At 39.0% G+C, this 15010-nt stretch overlaps 1 protein-coding gene across 1 annotated transcript in view; it reads left to right on the forward strand.

Moving 5' to 3' along the window:
- Positions 1 to 4921: 4921 nt before the first annotated feature.
- LOC308338263 (leucine-rich repeat-containing protein 34-like) overlaps positions 4922 to 15010 on the forward strand; it is a gene marked incomplete at both ends in the record, with an annotated part of 67031 nt that continues 56942 nt past the window's right edge. The window contains 3 exons of the mRNA XM_080796302.1: positions 4922 to 4936; positions 8089 to 8217; positions 8315 to 8935. Coding sequence (XP_080652428.1) covers positions 4922 to 4936; positions 8089 to 8217; positions 8315 to 8935 — 765 coding nt within the window. The remainder of the gene's footprint in view (positions 4937 to 8088; positions 8218 to 8314; positions 8936 to 15010) is intronic.

Below are 15010 nucleotides of genomic sequence, written 5' to 3' on the forward strand. Positions count from 1 at the left end.
TCAGCCTTTGATTAAACCCAGTGTTGTTATCTTTAGGAAGGAATATGTTAAAAACAGTAGAGTGTGTCCTCCCCTCAGAGACCCCAACTCTCCTGTGGAGTCAGTAGGAGATGGTTTAAATGGAATGGCATTAAAGATGGTCTGAAATGGCAGTCATGGTTATTAAGCATCCAAAGTAAGGAATACATCCACACAGGTCCCAGGAAAACTCTCAGACTCTGAAGGAGGCAGGAGAGTCCTCCCATGAATGGCACTGAATCTTACGGAGCTGTGACCTTATAGCATCCAGGGAAGCTTAGGCTTGCTTCTCATTTGACTCTTTCACTTCAGATGTACATTCTCTATACACACAGATAAAATAAAATCTGAAAGCAATTCTGTCTGCTGACTATCTGAAGAGCCTCTTTTTCCAAATGGGTAAAAGGACACTGTTCTCCCATCAGAGAAGTGATCTCCAAAACAACGGAAAAAATCTTGAGTTCTCTCTCCTGAAACAATATAAACTCTCTGGAATCTTGTTAAGTCTTGGACAAACAGAACTTCCCACTACCACAAAAAAATAAAGATGGATGTAGCCCAACACTACACTTTCCTTATCTTATTTTTCATAAACCCAAAACTCTACATCCATATACCATGTCAGGAAATGAATTCTGTTATTAACAATGGTAGCTGCAAACTGCTTTATTCTTTTGATGCAAAGTGTTTATGTAACCAAGCAACCTCTAGCTTTTCTGGGCTCCTGTAAATATGGAACCTGAAAGGAAATTGACTAACTATGGCTAGTCTCTGTACCTGGAGGCATCCAAAAGAATCTTAATCTAAGATCAAAAGCCTTCTTTAAAATAATGTACTTACCAAATATCTCAGTAAAGCAACAAAACGTGAAAGGGTATTTTCACAATTTAGAGCAAACTTCCTTCAGAATTCTTTTTGGATATCACTCCCTGACATCCCACTCATCCAGTGACAAAACTGCACTCTTTAAAAATAATACATGGCTTCCATCAGTAAATGAATGGATAAAGAAGATTTGGTGTGTGTGTATAAAAATGTATATATTATTATATATTATAAATAAGTAGTATATATAATATATATAATGTATATACCATTTCCTATATATAAATATAATAATTACACTATATATGTTATATATGCACTATATATATATGTATATACACACACAACAGACTATTAGTCATAAAAAAGAATAAAATCCTGCCATTTGCGACAACAAGGTTGGCCCTAAAGAGTATTATCCTAACTGAAATAAATCAGACAGAGAAAGAGAAATACCATATTATTTTACTTATATGTGGAATCTAAAAAACAAAACAAATGAACAAACAAACAAAACAGATTCTTAAGTATACAGAACAAACTGGTTGTCAGATGGGAGGTAGATTGGAGGATGGGTGAAATAGAGGAAAGTAATTAAGAGATACAACTTCCAGTTAGGGGCGCCTGGGTGGCTCAGTTGGTTAAGCACCTGCCTTTGGCTTAGGTCATGATCCCTGAAATCAAGTCCCACATTAGGCTTCCTGCTCAGCAGGAAGTCTGCTTCTCCCTCTCCCTCTGCCTGCTGCTCCCCCTGCTTGTGTGCTGTCTCTCTAGCTCTGTCAAATAAATAAATAAAATCTTTAAAAAAGAGAAATATTTCAGTGATAAAATACATAATTTCAGTTACAAAATTTCAGTTATAAAATACATAAGTCGCAGAGATGAAAAATACAATAGCTGTCTCAATAACATTGTAATAATGTTGCAAGATATCTGGTGACTACACTTACCGTGGTGAGCACTGCGCAATGTACAGAATTTTTGAATCAATATGTTGTGCACCTGAAGCTAATATAACATTGTGTGTCAATTACACTTCAATAATAAATAAGAGAAAATAAAATAAAGAAAGAATAAAAGTGACATTTTTATTCTAGAAGCTGGAATAGAGATTCTGAGAAGACTCGAGAGCAAGTAAAAGCTCTGTTTTTAAGGAAATTCATTTTTGCTTATAACTGACTTAAATAAGAAATAGAACTGACCTCTCTCAATTAGCCAAGGAGCTGATGAACTAGAACTGCCTTCAAAGATTCTGAGATCAGGGCAACTACCACAGAGATCAATTTTAATCTGTTCTTCTCCTTTTGCTCAGCTTTTCTGGAGTGACACAAGACAGCGTAGAGAAAGAAAATCTGTTGCTTTTCCTAGTGTTCCGAACGACTCTCTTCAGCAACTGCTCCCTGGGACCATGATCCAGGAAGACAGAGACATCCTCATCTCCTTCCTCTTCTCATATATCATAGGATGGTGGAACAGGCTCCACAGTTTGAATGTGTCCTAAAATCATTTAGAATATAAAAATGATCATGTATGCCTTGCTTAATTGGATCAGAATTCCATAAAGAACAGCATTTCTGATGCTTTCTATTTCAGAACATTTATCATTCAGGTTTGCATTTCAAATCCTATTAGCTTACTTAAATACTGGAAGTCCCCATTTATTTGTATATTTGCTTGAATGTGCAATCCATGCTCTTCTGAGTCAACAACTATGAATTATTTGCTTTACTCCAAAGACTTCATTCTCTTTTTGAGTTTTTTTAAACACCTATTTTGAATTGTCAGGTTTCCTTGTCTTTGGGTTTACTGGACCCAAAGTTACTGAAGAATTATTGTTACCTTTTGTGATGTCACATTTCCTTCATTCTTCATGTTCTTTGGAGTTTTGTGTTGCTGGTCTCACATCTCAAGTAGCAGTGTCCTCCTCCAATCATTATTAGCTTCATTCAGATTGCAGACACTTTTTGTTAGTCTTGCTTATATCTGGGGCTTTCTCTGACCTTGTATGGATAGACCTGCTCCACACTTCAAGTGCCCTGTTGTGGCAAAATTCTTAAGTTTTTATGTCTTCTCTCAAAATTCAACGCACCAGGGTGATTGTTAGAAAACTTGTTTTCCCAAAGGTAGAGCTATGGCCCAACATTGTGATTTCTCCCTTGTCATAGACTTCGGCTTCCCCACTGTGTGCACTCCCACCTGCCAGGGCTCATTCTTGCCACCCCCCTCAGAAGCACACACAATGAGACAGCCGCAGAGTGGGGAAATATGAGTTTGGCACTCAGAATTAGGGGAGTCTACAGGCCCTGTAACTACCACTGTATATGCATTAGAATGACCAAAACTCAGAACATTGACAACAACAATGCTGGCAAGGATGTCGAGTAACAGAACTTTAATTCTTGCTCTAATCAATGCAATTTCAGAATTGCAGAAATTCAGAAATTCAGCCATTTCAGAAGACTGTTTGTGAGCTTCTTTTTTTTTTTTTAAAGATTTTATTTATTTACTTGACGGACAGAGATCACAAGTAGGCAGAGAGGCAGGAAGAGAGAGGGGGAAGCAGGCTCCCTGCTGAGCAGAGAGCCAAATGCGGGGCTCAATCCCAGGACCCTGGGATCATGACCTGAGCCGAAGGCAGCGGCTTTAACCCACTGAGCCACCCAGGTGCCCCTGTTTGTGAGCTTCTTAAAAAGCTAAACATACTTTGATCATATGATCCAGCTATCATACTAATTGGTATTTATCCAAAGAAATTGATAAAACACAAAAACCTGCACAGTCATGTTATTAGCAGCTTTATTGATAATTGCCATAACTTTAAGGTAACTGTAACATCCTTCAGTAAGTGAATGGATAAATGAACTATAGTATCCACAATGGAATATTATTCAGCACTAAAAACAAATGAGCCATCAAGCCATAAAAAGATATGGAGACTTATATTCATATTGCTAAGCAACAAAAGACTGAGATTATTCCCTGCATATTCTCAGATCACAATGCGTTGAAACTGGAGCTCAATCACAAGGAAAAGTTCAGAAGGAACTAAACACCTGGAAGCTAAAGACCACCTTGCTTAAGAATGTTTGGATCAACCAGGAGATCAAAGAAGAACTTAATTCATGGAAACCAATGAGAATGAAGACACTTCAGTCCAAAACCTATGGGATACAGCAAAGGCAGTCCTAAGGGGGGAGATACATAGCCATCCAAGCCTCCCTTAAAAAAATTGAAAAATCCAGAATACACCAGCTGTCTCTACACCTTAAAGAACTGGAGAATCAACAACAAATCAAACCAACTCCACACATAAGAAGGGAAATAATCAAGATTAGAGCAGAGATCAATGAGGTAGAAACCAGAGATAAAGTAGAACGTATCAACGAAACTAGAAGCTGTTTTTTTGAAAGAATCAATAAGATCAATAAACCATTGGCCACACTAATCCAAAAGAAAAGAGAGAAAGCTCAAATTAATAAAATTATGAATGAAAAGGGAGAGATCACAACTAACACCAAGGAAGTAGAAACAATCATCAGAAGTTATTATCAACAGTTATATGCCAATAAGCTAAGCAACCTAGATGAAATGGATGCATTCCTGGAAAACGATAAACTCCCAAAATTGAACCAGGAAGAAACTGACAACCTGAATAGACCAATATCTAGTAACAAGATTGAAGCAGTGATCAAAAACCTCCCAAAAAACAAGAGCCCAGGACCTGATGGATTCCCTGGGGAATTCTACCAAACTTTCAAAGAAGAAATAACACCTATTCTCCTGAAGCTGTTTCAAAAAATTGAAGCAGAAGGAAAACTTCCAGACTCTTTTTAGGAAGCCAGCATTACCCTGATCCCCAAACCATATTGCTAAGTGAAAGAAGCCAATCTAAAAGGGCTACATACTATGTGATTCCACCTATATGATGTTCTGGAAAAAGCAAAACTATGGAGACAATAAAAAGATCAGTGGTTTACACTGGTTTAAAGGGGAGGAAAAGATGAATAGATGGAGCATAGAGGATTTTTAGGTCAATGAAAATACTCTGTATGATACATAATGATGGACACATGTCAATATGTCCAAACCCATGGTATGTACAACTTCCAGAGTAAAGCTTAGGGGCAGCCTGGCTGGCTCAGTCAGTAGAGTGTGCAACCTTGATCTCAGGGTTGTGAATTCAAGGCCTATGTTGAGCATAAAACTTACTTTAAAAAGGGGGGGGCCCTGGGTGGCTCAGTGGGTTAAAGCCTTTGCCTTCGGCTCAGGTCATGATCCCAGGGTCCTGGGATCAAGCCCCGCATCGGGCTCTCTGCTCAGCAGGGAGCCTGCTTCTCCTCCTTCTCTCTCTGCCTGCCTCTCTGCCTGCTTGTGATCTCTGTCAAATAAATAAATAAAATCTTTAAAAAAAAAAAAAAAAAGAATGAAGCTTAATGTAAACCGCAAACTTTGGACAAAATGATGTGTCCATATAGATTAATCGGTTGTAACAAATGTATCTCTCTCGTGCAGGATGTTGATAGTGGGCAGTGAGTAAATGGAAATCTCTGTACTTTCCACTCAATTTTCTGGTGAACCTAAAACTGCTCTAAACAATTACAACCTATTAATATTTCTAAAAAAGAAGGAATGATGCTGATGTATCAGCTGCTAATATATGCTACAACATGGATAAATCTCAAATGCATTATGTTTTGGGGGTTTTTTTAAGATTTTATTTATTTATTTGACAGAGAAAGAGAGACAGCAAGCAAAGGAACACAAGCAGGGGGAGCAGCAGAGGAAGAGAGAGAAGCAGGCTCCCCAAAGAGCAAGGAGCCCAACACTGGGTTTGATCCCAGGACCCCAGGATCATGATCTGAGCCAAAGCAAATGCTTAACCCACTGAGCCACCCAGGCACCCCGTAAAGTGCATTATGTTAAATTTTAAAAGCCATGGGACAAGATAGCGGAGAAGTAGGAGGAGGCACCATTTCAACCTGTCCGCTAAAGTGAGCTGATTACCTACCAAAGAACTCTGATCACCCATGAAATCAGCCTGAGATTAGAATTACACACGTCTGGATCTCTACGGGGGCAGAAGACACCAGTGGGCAGGTAAAGTGGAGTGGGAACGTCAGACTGATATTGGAAGATAAACAAAAGGGGGAGGGAGTCACCAGAAGAGACTCATTGGAAAGTAATACCCCAATACAAGAGTTCCCTGCGCCTGGGGATGAAAATTAACTTGGAGTCTGGTTGAAAGCACTCAAAATGAGCAAAGGATCATAGGGGCAAATTGTGGGGATCGGGGCAGTTAGGGACAGGGGCTTAAGTCCCCGGACCCAGGGCAGCCACCACTGGCGCTGAGCCAGAGAGAGTGCAGCGAAGAAGCCAGGTCTTTGTCCCTGAGCCACCAGTGCCTGAGAGCATCTGGGTGCCTGAGGGTGAGGGAGCCTTACCAGCCAGCAGAACCACAGCCTTTTGCATCTCCACAAGCAAGATGCGGAACAGGAGTCTGAGTTGCGCCCTACACCCTCCCCTGAGAGAGGTGCTTGCAGGCACTATCCAGCATTCTCTCAGACCTGAGCACTCCCAGCCCGGGCCAACAGGAAAATCTCAGTGTGCTATCCCTGCTTGAGACTTCTCTGGTGGTCTGGAGCTGTCCAGACAGCCACAGCTATCGGCTATCAGCTATCGTGGTTTTGGGTACAAGAGGGAATTCCTGTGACCCCAGGGACTGTGACTGGAATGTGCTCTGCCAGGGCAGAGGGGAAATTTCTGTGCTCTGGAGCACACAGGGGACAAGAAACTGAGGTTTCTCTCTGACAGGGAGGTCTGGGTGCAGTTTGCTTTACTCTAAACCTCCAAAAACCATCAAAAGCCGCCAAGGGGAGAGAAAACAAACAAACAAACAAACAAACAAAAAAACCTCCAGAGAACAAAAGCCTGAAAAACCGGTTTACTCAGAGCCCACCCCCTTGATGGGGGCAGGAGGACTTAACTCTAGGAACGTCATTGCCTGAAAACCCACATGACAGGCCCTTCCCCCAGAAAGCCAACCAAAAAAAGAGACAGAAGGACAGTCACCACTACTTCATAGATACAACTTTTATTTTTAAATCATTCCCACTATTCTGGTTCTTTTCATTTTTTTTTTATATATAACGTTCTAACCTATTTACCATCACAATGAGATGTTCAGTACATCAAATTCCATAATAACCTTTTAACCTGACCTTTTTGATACATATACCTGTGTTTTTCTTTTGCTTTTCTATTTTTTAATTCTTATTTTATTTAATTTTTTTTAATATTCAAATAGAGATAAGCTTCAAGGTAATCCCCTTTCCCCAAGTCAATGCTACCCCTATAGGTAAACCAGTTTTAATCCCTCTTTATCTTAGGAAAGTTGAGTCCTTTAACAAACATATCAAGATACATCCAGGAAGAATCAAAATAATCTTCCTCACCCACACTGAGAATTTATAACCATTCTCCCATCTTTTTCTTCAGTCAGTGTCTTTGTGTATTTTTTTTTTTGTCCTGGTAGTATATAAATCTTATACTTGTGGTTCTTTTTGACGAGGTTCTTTTTTTTTTTTTTTTAATTTTCTCTTGTCATCTACTTTTGTCGGTCTTTTTGTTTGTCTGTTTTTGTTTGTATACTTCATAAATCTTACCTTGGGGCCCATTTGGGCTGGGCCTTCTCTTTTATTTTATCTCTCTTTTTTTTCCTGTCTCTCTCTCTCTCTCTTTTTTTTTTTCTTTTTTCTTTTTTCTTTCTTTTTGGTGGGGACTCTTGATTGCTCAGAAGCGTTCCAGGGTGCACCTTGCCTGCACCATGGTCGGTACATTCAGCTACACATCCGTTCAGCCATCTCTCACCAAAATGACTAGGAGGAGGAACGACCAACAGAAGAAAAATTCTGAGACTGGGCCTTCTGCATCAGAGCTATTGGATATGGACATAGACAGTATGTTGGAAAGGGAATTCAGGCTAACAATTATCCAGGCATTAGCTAGATTAGAGAAAGCCATTGATGACAAAATGGAATTGATTAGGGCAGAAGTTAAAGCCACCAGGGATGATGTTCACAATGTTCCCAATGAGTTCCAAACTAATCTAAATTCTCTAAAAGCTAGGGTAACTGAGGCAGAAGAGAATTAGTGATCTGGAGGACAAACAGATAGAGAAAAAGGATCAGGAGAAAGCCTGGAACAGGTGCTGGTGCTACTCTCTGCTACTGCACGTGGCCACCGAAGAAGAATACAACTCTGAAATACCTAAGAATGACTGGAAACAAGATTGAAAATAAAGGTGGAATGTTTTTTGCTGCAATGCTACAAATTAATGCATCTTTAGAAAAATTAGATTTGGGTGACTGTGACCTGGGAATGCAAAGTGTGATAGCATTTGCTACAGTCCTAACCACAAAACCAAACAATTAAGGGAATAAACCTAAACCGACCTATACTGTATGGAGAACAGGAAGAATCCACAGTTCATCTAGGCCACATGTTGAAAGAAAATCACTGCCTTGTTGAACTACACGTGTGTAAGCATAATATAAAAAACTGTGGTATGAAACAGTGTGACGCACTGTATTTGAACAGAAGCCTACGCTACCTTGATGTCAGCTGCAATAAAATAACTTGTGACGGAATGGTGTGTTTGGCTGATATACTGAAAAGCAATACTACCCTGGAAGTACTAGATCTTTCTTTCAACAGAATAGAAAATGCAGGAGCAAAGCATCTCAGTGAAACTCTTGCTTCACACAACAGGAGCCTTAGAGCGTTGTCAGTAGTCAGCAACAACATACAGGGAGAAGGACTGGTTGCACTTTCACAGTCAATGAAAACAAATCCCACACTCTCGAATGTTTACATTTGGGGAAACCAATTTGATGAGGCTACATGTGTGGCTTATTCAGACTTAATTCAAATGGGCCGTCTAAAACCAGACAATACAGATGTGGAGCCATTTGTGGTGGATGGACATGTGTATCTTGCAGAAGTCTCCAATGGCCTTAAAAGGCATTATTACTGGAGACCAACTTATGGAGAAGCTTGCACGAACTCACCTAATGCAGGTTTTACTCTTGTACCAGTAGGTGGACATCTATGAAAAACAAGCTCTGAAATTTTCACATTATTTGTCTTATGTTAATATTTTATTGCCTATTAAATTCTTAAATTAGAACATCTTACCTTTTATACATTTGAAAAAAATGATTATATTAAAATGACTTTGTATAATTGTCAAAAAAAAAAAAAAAAAGAAAGCCTGGAACAAACAGCTTAGAAGCCACGAAAACAGAATTAGGGAAATAAATGACACCATGAAATGTTCCAACGTCAGAATTATTGAGGGGAAGGAGAAAGAAAGAAGACTAGAAGATATAGTTGAACAAATTCTCCATGAAAATTTTCCCAATCTCACGAATGGAACCAGTGTTCATGTACTAGAGGCAGAAAGGTCTTCCCCCAAGATCATAGAATCTAGAGAGACCTTGAGACACCTGATAGTGAAAATGATGAATCATAATTGTAAACAGGAGCTCTTGAAAGCAGCTAGGAGGAAGAGATTCCTTATGTACAGAGGAAAGCCCATCAGAATAACGTCAGACCTGTCCACAGAAACCTGGCAAGCCAGTAAGGGCTGGAAAGACATATTCAGAGCACTAAATGAGAAGAACATGCAGCCAAGAATACTTTATCCAGCAAGACTGACATTCAAAATAGATTGAGAGATAAAGAGCTTCCAAGACCAGCAAGGTTTAAAAGAGTATGCAACCACCAAGCCGACATGGCAAGTAATATTAAGGGGGGTTCTATAAAAGAGGAAAAAAACTAAGAATATCATTGAACAGAAATATATGGAGACAATCTATAGAAACAGGACTTCCCAGGTAACACGATGTCAATAAAAACATATCTCTCAATAATCACTCTCAACGTGAATGGCCTAAATGCGCCTATAAAATGGCACAGTGTTGCAGATTGGATAAAATGACAGGACCCATCAATATGTTGTCTACAAGAGGCCCATTTTGAACCTAAGGATACATCCAGACTGAAAGTGAAGGGATGGAGAAGCATCTTTCACACCAATGGGCCTCAAAAGAAGACTGGGGTAGCAATTCTTATATTGGATAAATTAGATTTTAAACTAAAGATTATAGTCAGAAATAAAGAAGGACACTACATCATTCTTAAAGGGTCTATGCACAATTATAAATATTTATGCCCCCAATAGGGGAGCAGCCATCTACATTAAACAACTGTTAATCAAGATAAAGAGTCATATTGATAGGAATACATTAATAGTAGGGAATCTTAACACACCACTCTCAGTAATAGACACATCATCCAAGCAGAAAATCAATAAAGAAACAAGAGCATTGAATGACACATTGGACCAGATGGACCTCATAGATATATACAGAACATTCCACCCTAAAACAACAGAATATTCATCCTTCTCAAGTGCACGTGGAACTTTCTCCAAAATAGACCACATATTGGGTCACAAATCAGGGCTCAACCAATACCAAAAGACTGAAATTATTCCCTGCATAGTCTCAGACCACATGCTTTGAAACTGGAACTCAACCACAAGAAAAAGTTTGGAAGGAATTCAAACACCTGGTAGCTAAAGACCACCTTGCTTAAGAATGTTTGGATCAACCAGGAAATCAAAGAAGAACTTAATCAACTCATGGAAACCAATGAGAATGAATACACATCAACCCAAAACCTATGAGATATGACAAAGGCAGTCCTAAGGGGGAAATACATAGCCATCCAAGCCTCCCTCAAAAAAATGGAAAAATCCAAAATACACCAGCTGTCTCTACACCTTAAAGAACTAGAGAATCAACAACAAATTAAGCCAACCCCACACACAAAAAGGGAAATAATCAAGATTAGAGAAGAGATCAATGAGATACAAACTAGAGATACAGTAGAACACATCAACAAAACTAGAAGCTGGTTTTTTGAAAGAATCAATAAGACTGATAAACCATGGGCCAAACTAATCTAAAAGAAAAGAGAGAGAACCCGAATTCAAAAAATTATGAATGAAGACGGAGAGATCATGCCTAACACCAAGGAAATAGAAACAATCATCAGAAATTATTATCAACAGTTATATACCAATAAGATAAGCAACCTAGATGAAATGGATGCATTCCTAGAAAACTATAAACTTCCAAAAATGAATCAGGAAGAAATTGACAACCTGAATAGATCAATATCTAGTAATGAGATTGAAGCAGTGATCAAAAACCTCCAAAAAACAAGAGCCCAGGACCTGATGGATTCCCTGGGGAATTCTACCAAACATTCAAAGAAGAAAAAATACCTATTCTCCTGAAGCTATTTCAAAAAAGAAACAGAAGGAAAACTTCCAGACTCTTTTTATGAAGCCAGCATTACCCTGAACCCCAAACCAGGCAAAGACCCCACCAAAAAGGAAAATTTCAGACCAATATCCCTGATGAATATGGATGCTAAGATTCTCAACAAGTTTCTAGCTAATAGGATCCAACAATGCATTAAAAAGATTATCCACCATGACCAGGTGGGATTTATCCATGGGATACAAGGGTGGTTCAACATTTGCAAATCAATCAATGTGATAGAACAAATCAATAAGAGAAGAGAGAAGAACCACATGGTCCTCTCAATTGATGCAGAAAAAGCATTTGACAAGATACAGCATTGTTCCTGATTAAAATGCTTCAAAGTATACTGATAGAGGGAACATTCCTGAACTTCATAAAACCTATCTATGAAAAACCCACAGCGAATATCATCCTCCATGGGAAAAAGCTGACAGCCTTCCCTTTGAGATCAGGAACATGACAAGGATGCCCACTCTCACCACTCTTGTTCAACATGGTACTAAAAGTCCTAGCAACTGCAATCAGACAACAAAGAGAAATAAAATGTATCCAAATTGGCAATGAAGAAGTCAAACTCTCTCTCCTCACAGATGACATGATACTTTGTATGGAAAACCCAAAAGACTCCACCCCCAAACTACCAGAACTCATACAGCAATTCAGTAATGTGGCAGAATACAAAATCAATGTACAGAAATCAGTTGCTTTCTCATACACTAACAGTGAAAATATAGAATGGGAAATTAGATAATCGATTCCATTTACTATAGCACCAAGAACCATAAAATACCTGGGAATAAACCTAACCAAAGAGGTAAAGGATCTGTATTTGAGGAACTACAGAACACTTATGAAAGAAATTGGAGAAAACACAAAAAGATGGAAAACAATTTCATGTTCATGGATCAGAAAAATAAACATTGTTAAAAGGTCTATACTTCCTAGAGCAATCTATACTTTCAATGCCATCACGATCAAAATTCGACCAGTATTTTTCAAAGAGATGGAACAAACAATCCTAAAATTTGTATGAAACCAGAAGAGACCCCGAATTGCTAAGGGAATGTGAAAAAAAAAAAAAAAACTAGGGCCATCATGTTGCCTGATAAGCTTTACTACAAAGCTATGATCACCAAGACAGCATGGTACTGACACAAAAACAGACACATAGACCAGTGGAACAGAGTAAAGAGCCCGGATATGGACCCTCAACTCTATGGTCAAATAATCTTCGACAAAGCAGGAAAAAATATACAGTGGAAAAAAGACAGTCTCTTCAATAAATATTGCTGGGAAAATTGGACAGCTATGTGTAAAAGAATGAAATTCGACCATTCTCTTATACCATACACAAAGATAAACTCGAAATGGATAAAAGACCTCAACATGAGGCAGGAATCTATCAAAATCCTAGAGGAGAACATAGGCAATAACCTCTTCGACATCAGCCACAGCAACTTCTTTCAAGATATGTCTCCAAAGGCAAAGGAAACAAAAGTGAAAATGAACTTTTGAGACTTCATCAAGATCAAAGCTTCTGCACAGCAAAGGAAACAGTCAACAAAACAAAGAGGCAACCCACGGAATGGGAAAAGATATTCACAAATAACACTACAGACAAAGGGTTGATACCCAAGATCTATAGAGAACTTCTCAAACTGAACACACACAAAACAGAGAATCACATCAAAAAATGGGCAGAACACATAAACAGACACTTCTCCAAAGAAGACATACAAATGGCTAACAGACACATGAAAAAATGTTCATCATCATTAGCCATCAGGGAGATTCAAATCAAAACCACATTGAGATACCACCTTACACCAGTTAGAATGGCCAAAATTAACAAAACAGGAAACAACAAGTGTTGGATAGGATGCAGAAAAAGGGGAACCCTCTTACACTGTTGGTGGGAATGCAAGTTGGTGCAGCCACTTTGGAGAACAGTGTGGAGATTCCTTAAGAAATTAAAAATAGAGCTTCCCTATGACCCTGCAATTGCACTACTGGGTATTTACCCCAAAGATACAGATGTAGTGAAAAGAAGGGCCACCTCTACTCCAATGTTCATAGCAGCAATGGTCACAGTCACCAAACTGTGGAAAGAACCAAGATGCCCTTCAGCAGATGAATGGATAAAGATATGGTCCATATATACAATGGAGTATTATACCTCCATCAGAAAGGAGGAATACCCAATTTTTGTATCAACATGAACGGGACTGGAGGAGATTATGCTGAGGGAAATAAGTCAAGCAGAGATAGTCAATTATCATATGGTTTCACTTACTTGTGGAGCATAAGGAATAACATGGAGGAAATTGGGAGATGGAGAGAAGAAGTGAATTGGGGGAAACTGGAGGGGGAGACAAACCATGAGAGACTGTGGACTCTGAGAAACAAACTGAGGGTTTTGGAGGGGAGGAGGTGGAGGGTTGGGTGAGCCCGGTGGTGGGTATTAAGGAGGGCACGTATTGCATGGAGCACTGGGTGAGGTGCATAAACAAAGAATTTTGGAACACACATACAAAAAAAATTTGATTTAATTTAAAAAAATAAGTAACAAAAGAAGAAGAAGAAGAGTAATTATGAAGACCCTGAAGCAGGAATCAGTGTGGCATATGTAAGAAAACAAACCACTGTGGCCAAATTACAGAGTAAGGGGATGACAGAGAAGAGGGTCTCAGGGAGATGGGCAAGGGATACCACCAAGTTTGTGATTCTGTTTTACAGCAGCCCTGGGAAACCAATTCACCAACTTAAACTACCTCTAGAGGCCTCTTAGCATCTCTCTAAAGTTTGCTTGTCATTGTAACTGCCCCTAGAGAGTTGAGCAAGGACACTGGTATGGACCTGCTTGCCTTTGTCTTTGTGTTGAGATGAACCTTGAACTCCCCACTAAATTAAATATCATACTCACTGCTGGGTTAGGAAAATGGCAGTGACTTTTTCACTAGATACTGTGACTGATTAAAGAGATAAAAGATATTAAAGACTTTGTACAGTAAAAGGTCAGGTCACAGTCCTGAAAAAGGATGAGCTAAAGAGGAATCATAGTTGTCGTAAGGAAATAATAAAAGCAGGAGCTGATGCTAATGAGATGTTGTGTACTAACCACACTGAAGCGATGACTTGTTTGTGTGTGGTTTAACAGAATTTGTAGGAATAGGTTAGGCAGTGAGAATAGATATTATGAGAATAGCCCGTGCTGGTTGAGAGAAGTGAACAGACCTCATGAATGTGCAAATATCCCATTAAGTCTATAAGTCCTTGGCAGCAATATCTTTTAACTGTCCTCAAAGGTAAAATGCTACTGTGTCAGTGTGAGTAGTAGGTACGTAAGTAACAATAACTTGAAATGCATGAAATTATAGCCAAAAATGTTTAGGCAGATGAAGCCTTGAAAGAAAAAAAAAAAAAGCAATTTCTTTCATTTTGTTACCAAACATAGTAAATATTGCCCAAGAAGAGCTAAAAAGTACATTTTTATTGTTCACATAGAAATGAAAGGAATTTTTGGGGCACCTGGGTGGCTCAGAGGGTTAAGCCTCTGCCTTCAGTGCATGTCATGATCTCAGTGTCCTGGGATCGAGGCCAGGATAGGGCTCTGCTCAGCAGGGATCCTGCTTCCCCCTCTCTCTCTGCCTGCCTTTCTATCTACTTGTAATTTCTCTGTCAAATAAATAAATAAAATCTTTAAAAAAAAAGAAATTAAAGGAACTTTTTTAGAAACATCATTAGTATATAACTATGGGGTTTTGGCAAAAAGA

This window comes from Martes martes, assembly GCF_963455335.1.
Source record: "Martes martes genome assembly, chromosome: 2".
Taxonomy (NCBI): domain Eukaryota; kingdom Metazoa; phylum Chordata; class Mammalia; order Carnivora; family Mustelidae; genus Martes; species Martes martes.